This window comes from Zymoseptoria tritici, chromosome 1 (assembly GCF_000219625.1).
Source record: "Zymoseptoria tritici IPO323 chromosome 1, whole genome shotgun sequence".
Classification (NCBI taxonomy): Eukaryota; Fungi; Ascomycota; class Dothideomycetes; order Mycosphaerellales; family Mycosphaerellaceae; genus Zymoseptoria; species Zymoseptoria tritici.
This window is the reverse complement of record NC_018218.1, coordinates 5839806-5859499: the sequence shown is the minus strand read 5'-3', so window position 1 is coordinate 5859499 and position 19694 is coordinate 5839806. Positions and strand designations below refer to the sequence as shown.

Here is a 19694-nt window from a genome sequence, read left to right as displayed (position 1 = left end):
TTACCACCAGCGCATTCCTCCACGACCTCCGGATATACAGGACAACGCCATATCGACCATGCTGTTGTCCAAATCACAGCATTAATTGCCCCTTCCCGGAAGATTTCATTTCAGTACATTCACGACCGAGCCGCATTCGGGTCCCGCAGCGCCATGCACCTTCCCGCGACGACGACGACATTTCAGACGACCGCAGACATGACTTCCTCCGAAGCTTCCTCCCCGCTGTCCAGCCTGCCGAGCAGCCCGCCATCATCCCCATTAACCGAATTCTCCAACTCGCCATCACCTCCTCCGTCGGACGAGGCCATGTTCCAAACGCGCGCCGCATACCCTTCACCACCCGCGTCACAACAAACCTCCACCAACGGCTCTCCCACTCCCGATGGAATGGACTCGAGCGCACACACCGAAAAAGATGGTCAGCCACCTGCTAAGCGGAGGAGGATCTCAAAGGGGCGCACCACGGAACAGTTGAACCTGCGCGGGGAGAGCATACACCCGGATGAACAAGACCAATTGGACCGCTTGATGCAGGTCCTTCACAAACGACAGAAGATTGTGGTTATTGCCGGCGCGGGCATCTCTGTCTCTGCAGGAAGTATGTCGTCTTCACTTCACCACCGACGCGTCGCGATGCTAACAATATGCAAAACAGTCCCTGATTTCCGCTCATCTGGAGGCCTCTTCCGAAGTCTCAAGGAAGAATACAACCTCAAGGGATCTGGAAAGAATCTATTCGACGCGTCTGTCTACCGCGATGACAACTCCACTTCGTCCTTCCACGACATGGTCAGCACAATGTCGAAACTCACCAAAGACGCGAAACCCACAGCCTTCCACCATATGCTCGCCACCATCGCACAAGAAGACCGACTACTCCGCCTCTACTCACAGAACGTGGACGGGATTGACACGTCACTGGATCCTCTCAAGACCTGCACACCTCTCGCCAAGGAAGCCGACGGAAAATGGCCGCGCACAGTCCAACTTCATGGCGGACTCTCCAAAATGGTCTGCTCGAAATGTCACGAACTCTCCGATCTCGATCCAGAATTGTTCGACGGTCCCATTGCACCACTCTGCCCGAGATGTGAGGAGATTAATGATATCCGCACCAATCACGAAGGCAAGCGCAGTCATGGAATCGGCCGATTGCGCCCGCGAATGGTGCTCTACAACGAACACAACCCGGATGATGAAGCGATTGGTGCAGTGACGAAGGAGGATTTGCGCAAACGTCCCGACGCGGTCATTGTCGTCGGCACAACATTGAAGGTTCCTGGAGTCCGTCGCATCGTCCGCGAAATGTGCGCCACAGTCCGCGATCGTCGAGGTGGTGTCACAGTCTGGATCAACAACGACCCACCACCCGTCTCCAAAGACCTCGAAGACTGCTGGGACATCATCGTCAACGGCACCAGCGATGCCGTCGCCCGCCATGCTGCAATGCGCCAGTGGGATGACCCCGTCCTGTCCGAAGACTACGCCGAGATTAGCGAAGAGGCGGCTAGGAAGACCACCGAGCAGGCTCTGAAAGTTCGCCTACCGACCATCATTCCCGCCGCTCCGAAACTCAACGAATTCTGCAAGGCTACGACCGCAACACCTCGCAAATCGCAAGACAAAGGTCCAGAAGACTGGTCTCCAATGGTCACTCCGCGACACTCCATCGTTCCTAGCATTGAAGGTGGAAGCAACACGGCGGACGCGGAGGACAACATCACTCTCATGCCCAGCGATACCATCTCTGTGGCACCCGCGAGTGATGCGTCGATGGGCCTACTCACACCCTCAAAATCACGGAAGAACTCGCCGGCGAAGAAAGTCTCTGCGATTTCGATCAACGACAAACTCAAATCTGCGCCGAAAGCAACGAGCGCGAAAACTACGAAGAAGACAGCTGCACCGCCGAAGAAGTCGAATGTCAAGTACGTCAAACCGCCGAAGTCGCAGCAGGTGGGCAAGAAAGCGGTGACCAGCAAACCGAAGAACAGCAAAGCGACCAAGGCCAAGGCGGCGGCTGCCGGCGCAGCTCCACTCACAAACTCCTTCCGCATGGGCAAGAGCGCGAGCTCCGTCTCAGTACCATCCATGAAAGGCGGCAAAGGAGGCATGGACGACGAAGAAGAGCAGGATGCAGATGGGAGCGAAAGGAACAACAGCCAGAGCAAACTTCGACACGTCGAAAACTCCAACTCGAGTCCGATTTCGGAGATTTCGCCTGTGGATGGGAGGAGTAATTCGATGGCGGGAATAGGCATGGGAATGATGCCGATGGGAGCGGGAGTGATGGCGGGATCGACGGGTTTGGGCGTGGGCAGTGGTGCAGCAGGAGGAGGAGAGAATGGAGGGTTGGAAGCGGGTAAGAGGAAGAGGATTAGTTTGGGGGATATTATGAACTGAGTGCAAGATGAGTGAATGGGGCAAGAGCAAGGAGAAGCAGATCGTAGGAGACGAAGTCCTGGTCACACAGAGAGACGATTCACGCAGGAGATGGAGAAGAACAGAGGGATTGCTACACAATGGTATCAACTCGACATTTGAATGTCTACCCACTGTGTCGAACGACCTGTATGTGATATGTGAGTGACGCGAGTGGTGTGTTCGAGGCGAACAGTGAAATGCAGAAATACTGGATTTGAGTATCAAAACTCGTGTAGCAGATCCATTCGCGAGTTTGCTCTGCTGGATGGGTTGGGTATCATTTGTCGTCTATATCATTAATCATTACTGTTGTTCCCCGAAGCAGGAAGGCTTCCCCTTTGAAGCTCTCTTATGCCGTTGTTCAGATATGCAGGCAGGCTGCTCGTCGCCTGGCTGCTATCTCCGCTGCTGCTTCGTTGTGGACTTTGCCTTGCAATTGGGACAGCGCACGGAGTCCTTCATCGTTGGCTTCGACCACTTGAGGACGGTTGTGACTCCTCCACGTAGGATCCATGCTGTGCAGTGCTTTATAGTAGTCCGGCTGGCACAGGCGCCCGCTCTGCCTGCACTGTCTGTTCTCTTCTTGACCGTGACGGACCTTGGCGGTGGAGAGCTGCGTGCTGGAGATATCCTCATATATTTCCTCCCATATCTCTGCATCAAAGCAGCCCAGCTGGCACGGGCGCCCGCTCCGCTACAGGCAGATCTCTGCCCGCATTATCTGTACTCTTTTTGAGTGTAACCACCCTCGGCGGCGGCGAACTCGGCGCAGGAAGTATCCTCGGACCACCCGCTAAACTCACACCTCTTTCCAGCGCCGCTTCGCGCTCCTCTCCATCCCTCTCTTCCTCAACCCCACCTCCCCCATACCCACAACTGCCACTCCCCACCGATCCATTCCTCTCCGTCTCCCCTGAAATCCTGCCAATACCCTTCGCCCTCAACGCCCGTATCCTCTCCGCATCCTCCTTCCTTATCCTCCACTCCACCTCAAGCATACTCGCCCTCTCATCCACCTCATCCTCCTCATCATCCTCCTCCTCAAGCAAATGTCCCTCCGCCGTCTCCCCAGCTTCTGGCGGAATAACCCACTCCCCCGGCAACAAACACGGAACCCGCACCCCAATCCCCGCCGCGCGATTCAACCACCCCGGCGCTTTCCTCCCACTAAGTCTTTCCAATAACGCGGCAGTAAAGTGATTACAATTCCTCGTCAACAAATTATATTCCACCCCCAAAAACTCGCTGCTCACGTCTTTGACCACGACTTCGATTTCGGAGGGTGAGAGGGTGGTATGTCCGAAGAGGATTGTTGCGCGGTGGGTCGAGTGCGGTGGGGGAGTGAGAGGGGCCGTGTGGTAGACGCCTGTGAGGTGCGGGTGGGGGTGGCCGCCGTAGGCGTATTCGCGGGAGATGGGTTCGGAGGTTGAGGTGCTTCGGATCGGGAGGACGACGGCAGAGTGGTGGAGGGAGGAGCCGAGGTGCCAGAGGAGGGTGGAGAGGCGGGAGGGCTGGGAAGTGTTAGCTGCGAGCTGGTGGGTTCGAGGGAACGGGAGGAGCTTACTGGGAGGAGATCGTAGATGTTAATGAGGATTGGAGTTTTGGTTTGGGCTGTGGTTTCGGTGGTCGAGTCGGTGGAGCTTCGGGAGTGGCGAGAGGGCATTGTTGTCTTGTAGCGAAGGGAGTGTGGTCGTTGTTGTTGTAGTAGAGAAGGAGTATTGGAAGTAGGTAAGACAGACAGCTCGTAATAAAAAGATCCATGGATAGCTCGAGCAGCTCCAGGTGTGACGGCACATGTCAGCCATTGACGGAGTGGGGGCCGAAAGAGCTGCCCAACCTCACCTCCTGTTTCACGCGACTGACCCATACCACATCCATCGAGTCAAGGCACTGCTATTGCTTCATTATCACCTTGAGCATCAGACTTCCCCATGAAATGCGCTCCGCCGCGTGTGCTCACCTCGCCCAGGAGACTCACGATGACAGATACCGGAGCCTCGCGTCCTGTCCTCCAGTCTTGAAGTCTGAGTTTGCGGTCGGATACTCGAGGCATCGCTATTGTCAACATGAGCACCAGTCAAACACACCCCAGGAAATCAGATCTGGCATTACTCAAGAACAGACGTCGCGGCTCCAGCAGTGACGTCTTGCTCCCTGTTGCCTACTGAGTCTCGCAGTCAAGATTGTTTTGCTATTGAGATACATCCCGAGAACCCGAATTTGGCCCGCCGAACGACACTTTGCGAAATTCCACTTGCTGATATACGGGTCGAGGACCCGCTCGGGAAGCGTATCTGTGCTGGGATGCAGGATGAGTACTGCGTATACTTGCGTATAATTTGCTTATGGTTTGTAGGTTCATTTGCTTCTCTTTGAATTTCAAGCTGCAGCAGTCTCGCCGTCGAGCTGTTGTTGGGATGTTTGCGCTCTCACACTTTTGTCCGGATTCGGCTTTGTCCAGGAATGGGCACTGGGCCCATTGCATTGATGGCTTACTATTGCAGGCTAGCAGGACACCTCGAATGTGTATATACATCCGTGTGCTCGCGGACCTCTGGACGAGGTTGGCTTTCTTCACTCAGCGACTATCGGTCCAGGCCTGGAAAGTCCGGGACCTGTCTGTGGATTCTGACAAATCGCAACTGAGCGGCCCTTGCATTCATCCTGGAGCTACTGGTAAAAGATGTCTCCATTGACCTAGACCCTTCCGCTTTGAAGTTTGCGGACCTGGAAGCTATCTGAGCACACGAGTGTGCCGCTATCGGAGCGAATCTGCCTTTGTCTCGGTAATGCTTGGACCTGTTGGCCTTTGTGAGCTGCCGCTCTCCGCTTTGGAATTGGCAAATCCGGACACTTCCTGTACATCACTTGAATGAGACAAAGGGATCCTCCCGGACATTCTGGAGGTATCAGCCTTTGTCAACCCAAAGCTCCGCACCTCCGTACTGGCAAACCTGGAACCTGGCTGTGCGTTCTGCTGCAGCGTAGTTTGGGTCCGGCAAACAGGGCCAGGCTGCACAAAACCATCCTCGCTCGTTGTGGTCTCGATCATCCGGACCTCGCGGACGAGGCATGAGACTATTGACAATCCTGAACGCTATGCTTCCTACGGCGTGTTCTTCGCTGCCGGAACGCTGGATGGGCTCGCGGCCGGTTCCGTTGCTCCAACCGTGTCGAAGACGATGGCTGGTATGTGCCTGAGGTCTGTCGGGATCTGGCTCATCGTCGTCAAGACTTTGAAACGGATGGACGATGCTACTGCAGGACGATGCTCTTGCAGCCTGAGGTTAGACATCTCTCCAAGGGCGTTGCAGCTCGAGACCTGAGCACTGCTGCCCTCATCCGCCGGACTGCCAATCTCTGGCCTTCACCAAGGTCATCTCTCGAGATGTCGCCAAAGCAGCCCCGCTTCCGTCGACTGGACACCACGCACAACCCTGCCGATCGAAGCGAGCCTGCGCTCTCAAAGTAGCTAGTCGTCAAGGAGTGACCACGACAACGCCGCTCCACCAGGAACGCCAAGCAGTCCAGTCCTGCCGCACTCCCCCTGCCGACACTTTTTATACCCACCGACTCCGAATTCTTCTACACATCAGAAAGTTCTCGCACCACATTCGAGCAACGCCGCATCGCCACACCGTGAGCCGTCAACACGCCTCACCGGGCCTTACGACATCGCGCACCCAGTCATGTCTCGTCCGCTCGCGGCCGACCCGCCTTTGGTCACATCCGCAGCTCGTCAGGTCGGTTGCAATGACGATTGTCAAAGATGCGCTCCTCAGTTTCGCACAGCCTACTCAGACGTCCTCGCCGATGAGCAGGCGCAAGCCGCGATCAAGCACCCGGGAGATGAAGCAGCCGGTCTTTACAAGCAGCTGGGCCCAAAGGTCAAGAAATATGCTCCATTGATCTTCAGGGAATGGAGCCAGGACAAGGCTTATCGCGAGGCGCGCCTTCGCGATGCACATCGTCACGTTTTCGAAGGCAGGGGATTCCCCATCACAGCCTGCGAGGCCGGGAGACCCCGATACGCTTCCAAAGGAACGAATTACCATCAAACTACGTATCTGATGCCTTCATTCACGTTTGAGAACCTGGTCGACGACCCCGAAAGGTTTCTGGCGCTCCTGGAAGTTCGCTCCTCCTTTTCACCGGAAGAATGGACGCAATTCGACAGCGACCAGCACGAAACCGCGTTCAAGAACGGGTCTCTCCAGGCTGATTACAATCGACTTTGGGTGGTCATGCATGGCCCCCGCCGTGGCGACCTTGTGGAGTGGACCGCCGATGCCGCGCATTCTGGCAGGATCATGAGCTTCCCTCGCGCAAAGCCTGTCTTTGACGGTCAGGTGGAGTTGCTTCGGATGCTGGATCGCGTGGTCGACAGCATTATATCAAAGTCACGTCCATGCGACAATATTCCTGATGAGAAGTCGCGTGAACACTTTGCAAAGCTGGAAGTGCTTCTGTCAAAGGAAGGTCTCCGCAACTCAGCATTCTCGCCACCACCGGCATTCGACCCGCCCGCCATCATCGATTGTATACGGTCAAGATGCGAAGCCGCTGAGGACGAGGTCCGGCATCTCCAGAGTGACCCGGACGCTCTGCGAGAGTGTCTGGAGAAATCGCCATATCCTGGACAAAATCCCAGTGACAAGATCACCTATCAGATCAGTCTCATCTTCCTGGTCGTCTCGCGTTTCCGCGCGTGGAAGTATCTGTTGAAAGAGGCGGAACCTTGTTTTGTCGAGCTTGGGAAACCCATCAAAGTTGGAAACAAGGGTTCACGCGATTACAATGCCGCGCTCACGATCTTGGAGCGCGTTCTCGAGTTCTTCATCAAAGTCCAATGCCAGCACCTCAAGGGGGCTGTGGAGTTCTGTCCGGAGTTCAGCCAGACGAAGGAAAAACTCTGGACTTTGAAGCAGCAGAATCATGGCACGGCTGACTATGACATGTATCGCAAAGACAAGCTCATGTATCACATCGTGGCTATCTGGCAGAATGGACCGAACTCAGAGCCGCTGGTTTGGCATCTGCGCGAGCTGTTTAAGCTGCCTGATGACGACCTGATGCGCCTTGATCAGCGGATGATTGATATACTATCGGATATGGCTGCCATTGTCGATGTTCTTGCTTCGCTCAGATCTCGCTACCCACGATGCAGTACCTTCTCGGATGTCATGGGCGACCTTGAAAGCCACAATTCTCGACATCTTGTGGCAAGACCTCGCAGGGACTCAGGCTATGGCAGTAGCAGTGGCAGCGATAAGTCCACTTGTTGCAAGTTCGCTCTGGGGTTTGCGGACAGAAACATTCAGTGGGATTTTCTGCTCAGGCATTGCGTTCCGGGTCCCAAGGTTCTCAACGCGCTCCAGGCCCCTTTGCAGGACTATCTGAAGCTGCCGAATTCAACAGGTATAGTCAGTGCCAAAGCCATGCTCGACGCAGAGCGAAGTCACCTGGCCGTGGACACTCTCTGGAGCAAGCTGCGTGATGGGACAGCTGTCCACCTCAAAGTGAACGGTGTCAAGGCCAGCGCAATTTCTGAGAGTCTGGAGTGGCTAAGTGTTGCACTGACGGAGAAGCACAAGCTTGAAGTGGAGGCTAGAAGACATGAAACCGAATGCGCTTTGCGGCAGAAGGGTACGTTCTTCGCCAACGGGAGCGACGAGATGGGATCCAAGCTGACGTTCAACACAGAAGCAGACGCCATCGCTGCCTCTCACCTTGACCAGGAGGATGCTCCCAAAGTCGAAGATCTGCTCGAGATCGAAGAGCTGCTCATAGTTGATGAGCCCTTTGGAGATGAAGAAGCGTCCGGGCTCAAAGATCCGTCCGAAGTCGGAGAGCCGCCCGAAGTCGAAGAGCCGCCCGAAGTCGAAGAGCCGCTCGAAGTTGAAGAGCCCAAACTCCGCCCAGTACATCCCAATACTGCACCACAGCATCATCTCCAGCAGCCTGCGAGAAGTCAAGTCTCATCAATCGGAGAAAAGCGAAGCAAGAAAAAGAACAAACGCAAGACTCACGCCATCGTCCCGATCCCTACCAATGGCCTTGCATCGATTCGACCTAATACACCGCCACGAATCGAAGTCAAGAAGTTCACTCTCCGAATCTTCGGTTTGTTACTTGGTACCGGCACCAAAATCCGTCTGCGGTGGACCGACTTCACAGCAGCGATGGACGATGCTGGATGCACAGTGATCGAAACTCAAGGAGGCTCGGCGGTCAATTTCAAGCACCGGGCAGGCATCGGGTCTCTCGTGATCCACAAACCGCACCCCGGTTGTGTGCTTCGATTTGACGTGTGCAGGGAGATCAAATCCAAATTGCAGAGGAAGTTCGGGTGGACCCCGGAAAGCTTCAAGCTGAAGGGCAAGGAGGGTTGAATTTCAGCGGCACAGAGGTGCGAGCGAGCTGTGTCCAAGTGGTCACGTCCATCACGGAGGTATTCGCACACAGCTCGAAGTGCGTAGATGTCAGCGGAGCACAAGCAGACGGGAGAACTCCCCAGAGTCACGCGTTATTGGAGGAGATCTTCAGAACGCTGCGAGAGTCGCGAGTCCGCTTTCTTCATGAGCTGAAGGTTGACCCTGAGGCAATCGCCGAATGTCTGTTGTGTCTGGATGTCGCTCTGACCGACGAGCCCAAGGACAGAGTCGAGGCTAGAAGACAAGCCCTCGTATCCGCTGTGGAAGAGAATGGTGAGTGTCCTTTCCACTCTTCGGTATCACCACAAGCTAATCCCACATGTAGAAGCCAACGCTGCTGCTAGAAGACTGCAAGATGTTCATATCAACGCAGTACAACCTCGCGAGTTCGCACCGCGCGTACAGTCCCCACCCCACCCCGTCGACCCAAGCCGAAAGAAAAGACTCGCGGAGTCGCTCAGCCTGGACTTGATAACGAACAGGCCAATGACATCGACTTCGCACTGTCAGAGCCGCCAGCCATCATGGAGGTAAACAGCAAATCTCTCGACGTCTTTGAGCAAATCTTCGGCACCAGAGCCGTGGCCCGTGGCAAGCTCAAGTGGGAGAACTTCAGAGCTGCTATGCTCGACACGGGATGCTCCATGACTCGAGGAGGTCTAGGCTCGGCAGTGACGTTTAGGAATCTCGAAGGGAAGGGCTCGATCGGCTTCCACGAACCGCACAACAATGTCGAGACCAGATCAAGCTATTGCCGAGGTAAAGCGAGGCGACTGACGAATAAATTTGGCTGGACGGAGGACAGTTTCGTGGAAAGACAGAAGGGCGAGGAGACTCAGGCGCCGTAATGCGTCGCGACAGGACCGCAAAGGTGCATCGGCAATGGACTCGACTATCTTCTTCTTACGGCGGTCGAAGTCTTGTGGGGTTTTCGTTTTGGGTTTCAGCGCTTCTTCGATTCGAACATCAGACCTTTGTGTGGATCCTTTGGAAAGATGCCTCGTTCAGCACTATATTCAGAAGCCGACAAACACAGCGCTGCTTCGTGCGCCTTTCGAGCGTATATACTCAACTTCCGAAATCTAAGGCGAAGCTCCAGGAGATCAGTGTCAACGGTAGACAACCAAACCCGCAAGGTGGTCCACCTGACATTTCCTTGTATAACAGCGACGAGCTACAGTACCATGTCACTGCCATTCAGGAACTGGAGTCAGACTCGGAGCCCGTGGCCTGGTATCTACGCGAGCTGTTCAAGCTACCTCAGGATCAACTCGACCGCCTTGATCAGCGGAGTATTGATATGCTTTCAGACATCGCCGCCGTGGATCACATCGCTGAAATCTCTTCGACCGCGATACAGTATGATGCGGGAAGTCGTGCAGCAAGCATCGCAAGCCAAGAAAAAGGCGTCCAACAGACCACGCAAGGACTCTGGGTATGTGAGCGACACCGAAGCCTCCCGCCGTTACGACATCGTCCACGAGCTCCTTGAGACGAACATCGAGTGGGACTTCATGTTGAATCACCACATGCCAGGCGAGCGAGCTGTCTATATACTTCAAAAGCCTCTCGAGGACTATCTCAACCTTCCGAGCTACACAGACGATGTCAGCGCCGAAGCTAAGCGCAAGGCTTTGGATTACTTCTGGAGCAAGTTGCGGGAGCAGAGAGCGGCCGAGCTTCAAATCTCGGGTGTTAGGGCGGCTGAGATCGCGCAAAGCCTGGGGTGGTTTGATATTGCGTCGCTCAAAAGCCAGAAGCACAAAGCGGAGGCGACGAGGCAGGCACTCGCGCTGGCTCAGGAAGCGCAAGGTAAGCACCATGCCAATTCATTGGTTGTTGTTACTACTAAGCTGACATCAAATACAGAAGCGGAAGCCATCGCTGCCGCGCAACTCAAGCTACAAGAGTTGGATATCAACACTGTACAGCCCGATACGAAGCCAGCGCCGAAGCAGCCAGCAAAAAGTGAGGCAACACAGCCCAAGAAAAAGCCACCCAAGAGCAAGAAAGCGAACAAGCCTCGCCCAGTCATACCCAACAGTCTTCCACCAGTACTGCACCCCAACAACGTTGCTGCTGCAGTCGTTCAAGCGCTGTCAAAGCTAGCAGCTGCGATTGAAGTCGAGAAGTCCTCCCTTGACTTCTTCGAAGATCTATTCGGCAACTCTCAAGACCGCAGCAACCTCAAGTGGCAGGGCTTCACAGCCGCAATGGGCGATGCCGTCTGGTCAGTGACTCCAAATTACGGCTCACGGGTGACCTTCAAGAATGTCCGAGGGGCAGGATTCATCCTCATCCACAGTCCTAATCCTGGGGATTTGAACGCTACACTTGCCGGACGCATTGCGACTCGGTTGGAGAGGAGACTGGGGTGGGGCAAAGCCACCTTCGGGGAGAGGGAGAAGGCATGGGAGGTTGAAACGTCCTGAACACGCAAGTGACAAGTGCGAGCGAGCCTGCAAGTAATCGAGCCACCGCGGATGCGATTGCAAACGGCTTCAGGTGCGTGCATGTATCTTATGCGTTCGAGCACGAGCCGAGAGGACTAGCTAAACGTGACGCACCTCTCCTCCCTGCAGAGAGGAAAGGTGTGTCCCTGTCAATGCCATCGTCACTGTTGCTACAAAGCCATATTGCAATACATGAACGACCATCGCCACAGTCCTCCTTGCGCGCCACAACATACCGCTAGCGAGCTCTGAGCAGTGCCCCAAAAAGGTTTAGCGTTCACGCCTCAGGCATGCAAAATCTCGAATGAGCGATACCGTATCCACGGGCTGAAGACAGGCTTTTGGGCACGAAACAGGGCAAGGAATAGTCCACCTCGCCATGCTCCCAACAAATGTTTCTTATCCAAATCGAGATGAATACAGCAGGCAGGTCCGAGGACCTCTACCAGCCTGCCGTCATGCGTTTCGAAGGGCGACCGTGATACACCCAGCGATCCTTTGACGCGATTTCCTCCAGTGTGTGGCTTTCAGGCGGTACAAAGAGCACTCGAACAACGAATCCGGACTGCCTTCCAAGGAGGCTGTCCTGCGTCCCTTGAGCAGCTGGAGGCCGTTCGGTAGCAAGAATACGACATGCATGCGGTGGAGCTTCAGACTGAGCATGTAAAGACCGCCAGATCCATGCCACTGAAGTCCAGATCGCGGAATTTCTCAAGTGCGTGAGTGCATCGCTCACGCCGGAGTACCAGCAGATAGTGTAGGCTGAGCGAGACGCGCTGGTTCTCGGCTGTTATGGGGTATCGAAGTTGTCTTCGGATCTGCCGAGCTGGACGATAAGAAGACCACACGGGATACATCTGCGGTATACATCAATCTCGCACGAAGTCATACTCGACCGTCGCACCCTTGCTGGACACCATCGAAGAGACGTTTCTATCTCACCAAGGACTGCGCGCCACATTCCATTTGTTGGACTTGACAGCCGCATGACATCGATCCAGGAAGCCACGTCGGCCGTCAAAGATGGTCTGGAACCGATCCTCACCGGTGTGACTGCTATCGACGGCCGCACCCCGTCGATGGAGAAGGTCGTCGATTCCGTTACGTTGAAGATCCAGGAAGCCACGTCGGCCGTCAAAGACGGTCTGGAACCGATGGCTGCGGCTCGGTGTGGAGACGAGATCAATACCGCCATTCGCGACGGTAGTCCGTTGCGAGATCTCGTCGATCCGCGCAGTACCGGCCAGTGCATGTGTGCTCAGCGTGGCAACCTCACACACCGTGATGATATCACGTTGGAAGTATCTCTCCACCTACTCTGCAGCGCACTATCAGCGACAGCAAAGCCTGTGAGGCAACCTACTCGCCTCGTCCAACATGAGCGAAAGGCAGCTCCGAAAGCAGACTTTATGACCACGCCAATGGAAATCGCCAAAATGAATCTTAGCGGCCTCAACATGTACGCAGCAGGCTCAAGAAGTCTGCGCTCTCCAAGCAGCTAGTCACCAAGGAGTGACCCCGTCGACGCCGCTCCACCCAGAACGCCAAGCTGGCAGCAGCCGTGTCTCGTGAATTGCACGCTGCCGCACTGCCCCTCGGCCACTTTCTATATTCATCAAACACAGAATTCTCCTCACCAAAGTTGTCCGGACCAGCTTTGAAGTCTGCTACGCCGCCATACAGCGACAGCACCTTCAAACACGCCATGTCTCCCTCCGACAGCGTTGCGATGCCTGCGCCTGCTCCACTCGCGTTTCAACCCGCCAGAATCGAGCGCAATGCTGGTCAGGTTGAATGCTTTGACAACTGCTTTGTCTGCTCCAAGCACTGGCGTCGCCCACAAGCGATCATCAATGGCGAGGCCGCTGACTACAAGGACCTCCTCGATGACCGCGGAGCAGAGGCTATAGTGAAGAAGACACTCATGGAAACCTTGGGCAATTCCGCACACGTGAACGGCATCGTCAACGATTGTGGTGATCACCTTATCGACAAATGGCGCAAAATGCCCCGGAATGAGCGCAAGGCCATGCTCCTAGATGCACAATCAGGCATGTACCAAGATCATGGATTCCCCGTCTCAGCATACCTTTCCGACATGATCGACGACCCGGTCGAAGGCGCGCGTCATCTGCAGCCCACATTCTCGTCGCCATCCCTCACCCTCGAGAACTTGGTCGACCATGCCATGAACATGATGTTGCTCATCCGCTACCGCACCGCATACGGACCAGCAGAATGGGTATCCTTCGACTCCGCGCAGCACAACAACCACTTTGAGATGGGAGTCCTCGAAGCTCGTTACAGTCCGCGCTGTGTCGTCATGGAAGGAGATCAATTCGGAGCTTTGGTACCATGGAACGAGGCCGACGCACATTCCCTCAAGATCATGGGCTTTCCTCGAGCACTACTCGCCTTGGAGGCGGGTCTTGGAACGACTCAAGTCGCTAGAAGCGTTGTTGATTCCATCCTGAGGAAATACCCTCTCAAGAAAGACTCACCACGCGGTCGTGTACGGTTCGATGCGCTCACGAGTAAAGATGCACTTCCCGAGGGTCATCTCCACCATCCCGCGTTCTCGGCGCCACCGAGCTGCGATCTGGCCATCATCTTCGACTCTCTACAATCAAGATACGAAGCCGTTGTCGACGAGCTGCAACAGACACAGACTGAACCTGACGCGCTTGGCGAAATGCTGGCGATGGCGCAGCATGTTCCTGACTCCACGTATGGTGGCAAAAATGGCAAGGATGAGCATTTGGTCCACCTTGCCTTGCTGCCAACACGACGAGCGGACGCGTGGCAGTATCTCATGGTCGAGCTCGAGGCGTCTTACAAGGAGCTGAAGAAGCCCGTGTCTTCCGGTGGTCGCATTTCTCAAGAGTACGATGCCGCTTTCTCGGCTCTTGGGCATGTATTGCGAGGAACCATCAAGCAACTGCGCCGACAGCTTTCCATCGCCGTGGCGTCCTTTCCGAATTTCGTGAGGACGCTCAAACAGCTGGGGAAGCAGACCGAGCTTCGTGGAGATCGTCACAATCTCTACAATAAGAACGAACTCCTGTTTCACCTTGTTGCCATCGCCGAACATGAGGGACCCGGCGCAGAGCCTTTGGCCTGGCACTGCCGCGAGATTTTCAGGCTGTCCGAAGACAAGCTCAAGCGTGTGGATCAATTGACCATGGATCTTCTGGCAGATCTCATCGCAGTCGATGGAGCTCTGACCAGCCTTCGAGCTCATCGTCCTCGGTGCAGCCCGTTCCAAGAAATCGTGGTCCAACAGCCCCTATCCAAGCATGCTCTTGGTTTCAACGACCGGTTCATTCGCCACGGTGGGCTTCTTTCGCTCTACCGCGCCTGTCCAGATGAGCTGTCCGCACTGCAGAAGCCCTTGGGAGCCTATCTCGATCAGCCGGCCTTCAATGGCGATGTGAGCAAGAACGGCCTAGACACCATTGACAAGCGTCGCGCCGCGTTGGAAGCCTTCTTGAGCAAAGCACGAGAGCATCGAGCAAATTGCTTAAAAGCGACGGACTTCATCTCAGGTCCGATCGTAGACAACCTGAAGTGTGTGAGCGTGTTTCTCACGGAGGGGCACAAGCGCAGAGTGGAAGCTGAGCGCGAGGCTTTCATTGTTCTTATAGAGAAGAAAGGTAAGTTCCCTGGTGCCTGCCAATCCGGTCTTTAGCATTGCAATAAAGCTAACTTGTAACAAAGAAGCGAGCGCCGCTGGAGTCCTCCGACCACGCGATCCAAACGTCCCAAGACCTCGCCAGCAGGACCAGCGTGAGGGTCCAGCACGTCCACCAGGGGTTGCGAAGGAGAAGACTGTGGGTATACCAGCCATCGCTCCGCCAGCGGTGCACAACGCTATAGCCAACGATCTCGAGCGTCTGCGTCTCGACGAGCGAGCGCCCATCGAGGTCAGCAAGACTTCCCTCCAGACCCTGGGCCGTCTCTTCGACCGCTCCCCGCACAACCGCAGCAATATCCGCTGGAACGATTTTCGGGCTGCTCTGAAAGACGTGGGGTTTGTGGCGACGACGAATGGTGGCTCCGAAGTCTCGTTTCGAGGAGGCAATGGATATGGCACAATCGTCATCCACAAACCGCATCCTGAAGAGGTCATGCGCCCGATGATGTGCAAGTTCGTCGCCAATCGGCTGGGAAGGAGATTTGGGTGGACGGCTGAGAGCTTCTTGGAGAGGCCGAAGCCGGCGTGATCGCTTTCTGGCATGATGGGAAAGACTGCTCTACGAGATGAATCGCTTGGATTAACAGACTCATGTTTACTTGTGCTTGACACGCACTGGAGTGACCGAACTCTTGCTGCTGCTGCTCGATTGTCTGAGCTATGCAGCCAATACCAAAAGTTAATGAACAGCTTCACTTCGTGATCTTCTGTCCCTTCGGCATCCTGATCATCGCTCTCCTAATCTCCACTCCCTCCACTCCATACGGACTCAGATCAAACTCAGTCTCCTTGACGATCTCGAATCCATGCTTCGTATACACGGCCAACCCAGCAGCAGAAGCATGCAAAGCACACTTCAACCCTTCCTCGTCAGCTTTCTTACAGCCCCATTCTACCAACATACTGCCAGCGCCGCGTCTCTGCCAGTAGGGATGCGTAACAAGAACAACCAGATCTACAACCACAAACCTCGTCAGCAAAAAGCACAACTCATTTCAAGCAAGACCCCAGAAGAACCTACGCCAAATCTCCTCCCCAGCAAACCACTCCTCCCGAAACCCTCCCCACGCCTCTCCCATCCTCCTAAACACCGTCTCCAACCCCTCCTCACCCCCCTCACTCCTCTCCTCCTTCCTCTTTCCCACGACCTCTCCCTTCCTCTCCCTCCTCCACCCCGCCGCAGCAACCATCTCACCACTCTCCTCATCCACGACTTTCAAATAAACCTCGTTCTGAGCCCCTCTGTCAAACGTCTCCCGTACCATCGACTCGATGAGAGCTTGTCGGGATCCGAAACCTTTGAGCTGAGCTTCGTGGGCCATGGCGCGGGCGAAGGGCCAGCTGGACATGGCGGCTTCGTCGAGGGCGGCGAAGGTGGGGAGGAGGTGGGAGCGTGTGAAAGGCATGGCGGGAGTGTTTCGTTGGTCCCTTTGGTTTTGATACGGATGTGAGGGATGGGTTTACTGTGCTTGGGGTTGGGACTGCGATTTGGACGGGAGACGAAATTTGTGAGACGTTTGCGTTGGATCGTTTGACGCCTCCTTATCCTTTCCAACCTGGAGTATCGGACTTTGATAGACCCGGACTTTCAAGTGTCATAGATTGTCGTTGGTAGGGCGTGAATGCTGTTGAACGGAGCAAGGAAGTCAAGGTGGAGGTTCTCATATCGAAGCTTAGCGATGCTTCGCTGCCGCCGTGCATCTCAGGTCGACATGTGGAGCCGACTGTAGTTATATACGCAAGACCTGACAATGGATCGCCATGCAATACATCGTTAGAGAGGCGACTTCTCTTTGGACAACGACTGAACTTCGTTTCCAGAACGAATGGGTTCCAAATTGATACCCTAACATGCTCCGTTCGCATCTCGTCATCATCACTCCGCCCCCAGCACACCACTCACTCCTGCCCCCAATCAAACGCCCCACCTCGACTCCCGCCCCCTCTAGCCCTCATACCACTCTCCCCACTCCCACCGCCCGGTCTCCCACCCCTCCTCCTCGCCGCTTCCAATCCTCCCTCGAGCGCCTTTTCCACTGCACATCTGACCTGCACAGCACAAAGCGACGGCCAAACCGCCTTCTCTCCCCGTCCAATCCAAGCCACCAAGTCTTCCCGCGTGGGGTTCTTCATCACCAAGTCTTTCACGTCTAGTGCTCCGAACTCCGGGACGAAGGTGAGAGTGTCCGCGGGGAAGGACTGGTCAGAGCGGACGCGGGATATGGAGTTGGGGAGGATGTTGAGGGACGAGAGAGCGGAGAGTAGTGTATTGGCGACGAAGGGAACGGATGGCAGGAGGAATTTGGGAAGGTAAGATTTCGGAGCGTCGGCTGGGCGGATGGAGGGAAGCGAGGGGAGAGTAAATGGTGCAAGGTAAGGACGGGCTTGGGAGACGAGGAAGTGATCGATATTGAATTGTTGGCGGAGTCGAGAGAGTGGTGGGTGGTCGGATCGAGGTCTGGCTCGGCCTATATGAGATGAAGCAGGGCGGACGGGAATGGGGACGAGATTTCCATGAGCGTCCTTTTTGAGGAGTTGAATTTCCGAGTTGGGATCGAGATTGGTGAGGTGAGAAGCCATGGCAGCGGACCGAATGAGCCAGGTCGAGGCGGTGAGATAGTTGAGAAGGTTTGGAATGTCGTCGGAAGGTGAGGTAACGATTATGTTGAGAACACGACCAGTTTTGTCGAAGGCTTCCTGGAAGGTTGTGTCGCCGATGTTGGCGTAGATGCACTCGGCGAGGACTTCCGGGTCTAGTACGAAGCCTGTGTTGAGGATACGACTTGTGCGTCGCCAGAGAGTTGCGGTCCAATTGTGCAAAAAGCTTTGGTGTTCGGCCATGCGTTTCTCTCGCGCGCGGAGCGAAGACTCGGAGAAAGCGGACAGATCGATCGTCCTACCGGAGAGAAAGGCGGGAAGGTCTTCGGTGGTCTGGACGCTCATAAGGGCAGCCATGACGGCTCCTGTCGCAGTGCCAACGATGACTCGAGGGAGGAGATTATGCTCGAACAACGCTTTCATCACGCCAAGATGACAGAGCCCAAACACCGAGCCCCCCTCCATCACAAGAGCAGTGCTGCCGACCATCCGCTGACCGTTCTCCAGAAGTTCGAGTTTATCCTGAGCAGACAACCTGCCAGCACGAGATGTAATCGTAGGGGGACTTTCGACAACGAATCTTATACACGCAATCGTCTCCTCGATATAAGCCTGGATGCAGTCCTTGGTTGTGATGTACGTCTTGCGAAAGAGACTGAGCTTGGTGATCCCGAATAGATTCCTCAAGAAGCCTGTTCGGAGGAGTTCTGCCACGGCGACGGCGTCGCCTTTCATACGCAGTCGGTATAGCATTTGTCGTCGTTCTTCGAGGCGCAAGTAGTCATACGACTTGTCCACAGAGTTCACACGCCAGTTGTACGCCTCCTTCCGGTGGTCGAGGGCGAAAGCTGCTCGCCGCCACTCAGGGAAGGTATTGGCATTTTGCAGAGCTGTCCGTAATTTGTCTTCCTGTCGCGGTTTCTTGTACCACGTGAAAATCATCTGTGAATGGGTCAATTGTCAGACTTGCTAGCATACTCGGAATGATGGTATCGCAAGTCTTACCGATATCCACGACCGCAAGATGTTGCCCACGACAATCAACGCCGCCAGTGGCCATGGCACTCCCTCTGGCCGTTTCGGCATTCTGTCAAACTACCTTTATGTTCTGTATTCCATAGAAAGCTGGATGTTTGCTGATGGGAATGATATGCTTGAATAGCGAGCCGAGATGTATCATGGACGAATGCTCGCAGGCCGGAAAATAGGTGCAAGCGGGAGGGAACTACGCAAGCGCTTGCATTCTTGTTGCCGTGCGAGCAAATTCTCGGTGACGCTGGATGCTGTCAAAGAAGGGTACTAGCAAGAACGATTGTCTGGTAGGAATGAGGTCGTAGAGGCAGAAGTGACATAGCTGCTGTTAGCTGTTTCATCTTTCACATGTCAACGGGAGCTGCCGGGAAGGCGCGGTACGAGCCGCTACTGAATCGACATGGCTCGACGGATCACCCTCGCACGAGAGCGAGCGGTTGAAATAAGGAACAGGAGAAGAGATGAGACCGCTGTAGCTTGATCATCCTGAAGTAAATAGTCGATCCTTATGCTACAGCATCTAGCTTGTTGGGGATGATGCTAGACTCCGTCTTGAGCACACCCATTAGCCCTCGACAGCACTCCTCAATCAGTCCCGATCAAGCCGACGCAATCCGCCCAGCTCACACGCTTCGGGCTGGGTCCGTATCCTATCCCCTTTGTGCCCTTCTCCGCGCACACAAGGCCAGTGCTTGAATCCACCCGCTTCTTCCCCACGGGTACACGCTCCGCAACACGACGCGCAGCGAACCACCTGCGCCTGCTTCCCTAAAGCTCAGCCAGATGATTCCCACCGTCCACCTCCAGCCCATCCATCCCATCCTCACCATCCAGCAAATCGTCCTCAACATCCAACCCCTCCACGCCTCTGAGCTGGACCTGCGGACCAATCTCCCAGACCGACAAATCCTTGCCCTCCCTCTCCTTTCGCGGCTTCCACTCCTTGCCCGCGTCCTTGAGGATCAACATGGCCTTGCTACTCGCCGCGAAACTTCTCACCAATTCCCTCATGCGTCCCGCTTTGACGATCGTAGCCGCGAGACCGGCGCTCTCTTC

The 19694-nt window shown here is 55.2% G+C and overlaps 6 protein-coding genes across 6 annotated transcripts; 3 read left to right on the top strand and 3 right to left on the bottom strand.

The window, feature by feature from the left end:
* Positions 1-298: 298 nt before the first annotated feature.
* On the top strand, positions 299-1518 carry MYCGRDRAFT_54552 (uncharacterized protein; the record flags this gene model as incomplete). Its single annotated transcript, XM_003856817.1, has 2 exons — positions 299-601; positions 659-1518. Coding segments are annotated over 2 exons (1152 nt in total), but the record flags the coding sequence as incomplete, so codon positions are not given.
* Positions 1519-3452: 1934 nt separating this feature from the next.
* On the bottom strand, positions 3453-4075 carry MYCGRDRAFT_18034 (uncharacterized protein; the record flags this gene model as incomplete). The annotated part of the gene is made up of 2 exons (XM_003856778.1): positions 3453-3938; positions 3992-4075. Coding segments are annotated over 2 exons (570 nt in total), but the record flags the coding sequence as incomplete, so codon positions are not given.
* A 2041-nt stretch (positions 4076-6116) lies between these two features.
* Positions 6117-8819, top strand: MYCGRDRAFT_90278 (uncharacterized protein; the record flags this gene model as incomplete). Its single annotated transcript, XM_003856818.1, has 1 exon — positions 6117-8819. One exon carries the CDS (start codon positions 6117-6119, stop codon positions 8817-8819), a length of 2703 nt encoding a protein of 900 aa, XP_003856866.1.
* A 1403-nt stretch (positions 8820-10222) lies between these two features.
* MYCGRDRAFT_90277 (uncharacterized protein) lies at positions 10223-15537 on the top strand (the record flags this gene model as incomplete). Its single annotated transcript, XM_003856819.1, has 8 exons — positions 10223-10673; positions 10731-11091; positions 11310-11452; positions 11745-11830; positions 12013-12033; positions 12316-12773; positions 12998-14967; positions 15032-15537. 8 exons carry the CDS (start codon positions 10223-10225, stop codon positions 15535-15537), a joined length of 3996 nt encoding a protein of 1331 aa, XP_003856867.1.
* A 163-nt stretch (positions 15538-15700) lies between these two features.
* Positions 15701-16414, bottom strand: MYCGRDRAFT_90276 (uncharacterized protein; the record flags this gene model as incomplete). The annotated part of the gene is made up of 2 exons (XM_003856777.1): positions 15701-15963; positions 16030-16414. 2 exons carry the CDS (start codon positions 16412-16414, stop codon positions 15701-15703), a joined length of 648 nt encoding a protein of 215 aa, XP_003856825.1.
* A 493-nt stretch (positions 16415-16907) lies between these two features.
* On the bottom strand, positions 16908-18692 carry MYCGRDRAFT_107785 (uncharacterized protein; the record flags this gene model as incomplete). The annotated part of the gene is made up of 2 exons (XM_003856776.1): positions 16908-18548; positions 18612-18692. The coding sequence occupies 2 exons, from the start codon at positions 18690-18692 to the stop codon at positions 16908-16910; spliced, it is 1722 nt and encodes a 573-aa protein (XP_003856824.1).
* Positions 18693-19694: the final 1002 nt, after the last annotated feature.